Source organism: Hordeum vulgare, chromosome 1H (genome assembly GCF_904849725.1).
Source record: "Hordeum vulgare subsp. vulgare chromosome 1H, MorexV3_pseudomolecules_assembly, whole genome shotgun sequence".
In the NCBI taxonomy this organism is placed as follows: domain Eukaryota; kingdom Viridiplantae; phylum Streptophyta; class Magnoliopsida; order Poales; family Poaceae; genus Hordeum; species Hordeum vulgare.
In genome coordinates, this window is record NC_058518.1 from 441,983,225 (window position 1) to 441,984,934 (window position 1,710).

The following is a 1,710-nucleotide window of genomic DNA, read 5'->3' on the forward strand; positions in this document are numbered from 1 at the left end:
CTCCATGTATGTATTGATTGGTCATCTACTCTGTTTGGTCATAGCTTTATATATGAAGTGGGCCAAAAGCGTGTTTCATAAGAGAGTTAGACCCACTTCTTCATCCTCTTTGTATACGATGGATTGGTGCATTCTTATTGCACCTAACATATCTTTGATAAATTCGTTTCATGGTTATACACTTGGTTATAGTTTAGATTTTGCAAGAAGTTAATTTCATTTATAATTAATGAAATTACAATTGATGAAAAAAATTTAAATTGTAATACGCAAAGTGCATGCACGACCGATAAGGGAAGAAACAAAGGAGCACAATCATCGTTAACTCTAAAAGAATAGCGTGAGGCCAATCACAACAGCTGCCACACTGAACTGGGCAACCATAGAGTGTTCAATTCTAGCCGTTGCGGCTGAGCTTAATACAGTCTTGGACTGGCACCGACGGCGTTTCCCCGTCCCTCGGCACCGTTGCACTGTGCGCACTACTTTTGACTTAACATCAACCTGGACCTTCATACCGGCGATGCAATGTCCGGGAACGCCGCAGATGAAGTACCGTGTCCCGGTGGCAGCGAGCGGGACAACATCTCCGGTTGGGAACGTTGTAATGGGTCTGGAGCCATTGCAAGTGTCGTACCCTGCCTTGCTCACCTCCACCACGTTGTGCACGGTGGCGGGGTACAGGAACTGGAGCTCATCACCGGTGGTGAACCTGATTCTCGAAGCCCACTGGGAGTAGTTCGTCTGCAAGTCCCATGAACCGCCCGGGGCACCCACCGTGTGGCTGGTGCCGAACGCCGTCCCAATCATGGCCATAGACACGGTGATCAGGATAAGGGCTTTGGTCTCCATGGATTAAATGTGGATCGGCAAGCTAGCTAACTGGTAGAAATTGAAAGTATGATGGGAGATGGAAGTTAGCGCTAGATTGTATTGCGCAATCAAGTAACAATCTGAAGCTCCAAGGCTGCTAGAGAGAGAAATGGCTGCAGGAATGGTGTTGTGAGATAATTGATATTAGTGTAGACATATATAGGCGATGGATGTGTTCAAGGATCATCACGTGTAAGCGCGTTGACCAGGTGACATGGAGTAGGTCATCTAAAGTGCATGAATATAAATGGGTACGAGTTAGTTCCTGAAACTAATATATTTATTGCTTGGCTCCATCGCTTTTATAAAAAGTTAACAATCAACTACGTAATACTCAGGAGACCATGTCCAAACGATCGATCCGGATGCCCGCACTAATAATAGATTAACTGAACACGCAGACTTTAATTAAACTTTCTGAATGTGTTGGTGCTTTCCTATTACATCCATTAGTAGAATGCTCGTGTGTTGTCATGAGATTTTAAAATATTTTGCTACAGTTATGTAAAGATAATGCATGTTAATTTCACATGTAGAGAATCGATAACGCCGACACAATCGGATAAAAATTAAAGTCCACTTCACTTTGCAATGTAAATTGATAATAAAAATGCAATTTGGCTTTCCATACATTAATACATATATATAGAACAATGATCCAATTAAAAATCTGTAAGAAATTAAGATCTATTTGATATTTGATGTGATTTAGAAATCTCGAACAATATCAGATATGGTGTCTTTATCTTCAGTATTACAATATTTGAGCAAGTGTAATAAAACAAACGATTGAGAAGATGAAACTACTAGCCGTGAGTAGACTGGGTCTGGCAATGA

General features: G+C 41.6%; 1 protein-coding gene across 1 annotated transcript; it reads right to left on the reverse strand.

The window, feature by feature from the left end:
* Positions 1-327: 327 nt before the first annotated feature.
* Positions 328-987, reverse strand: LOC123413318 (uclacyanin 1-like). Its single transcript, XM_045106262.1, has one exon. It carries the CDS (start codon positions 850-852, stop codon positions 328-330), a length of 525 nt encoding a protein of 174 aa, XP_044962197.1. The 5' UTR covers positions 853-987.
* Positions 988-1,710: the final 723 nt, after the last annotated feature.

Bases quoted from the DNA above. Each gene is read 5' to 3' on its own strand.
- LOC123413318 (XM_045106262.1), bottom strand. From the start codon at position 852: ATGGAGACCAAAGCCCTTATCCTGATCACCGTGTCTATGGCCATGATT.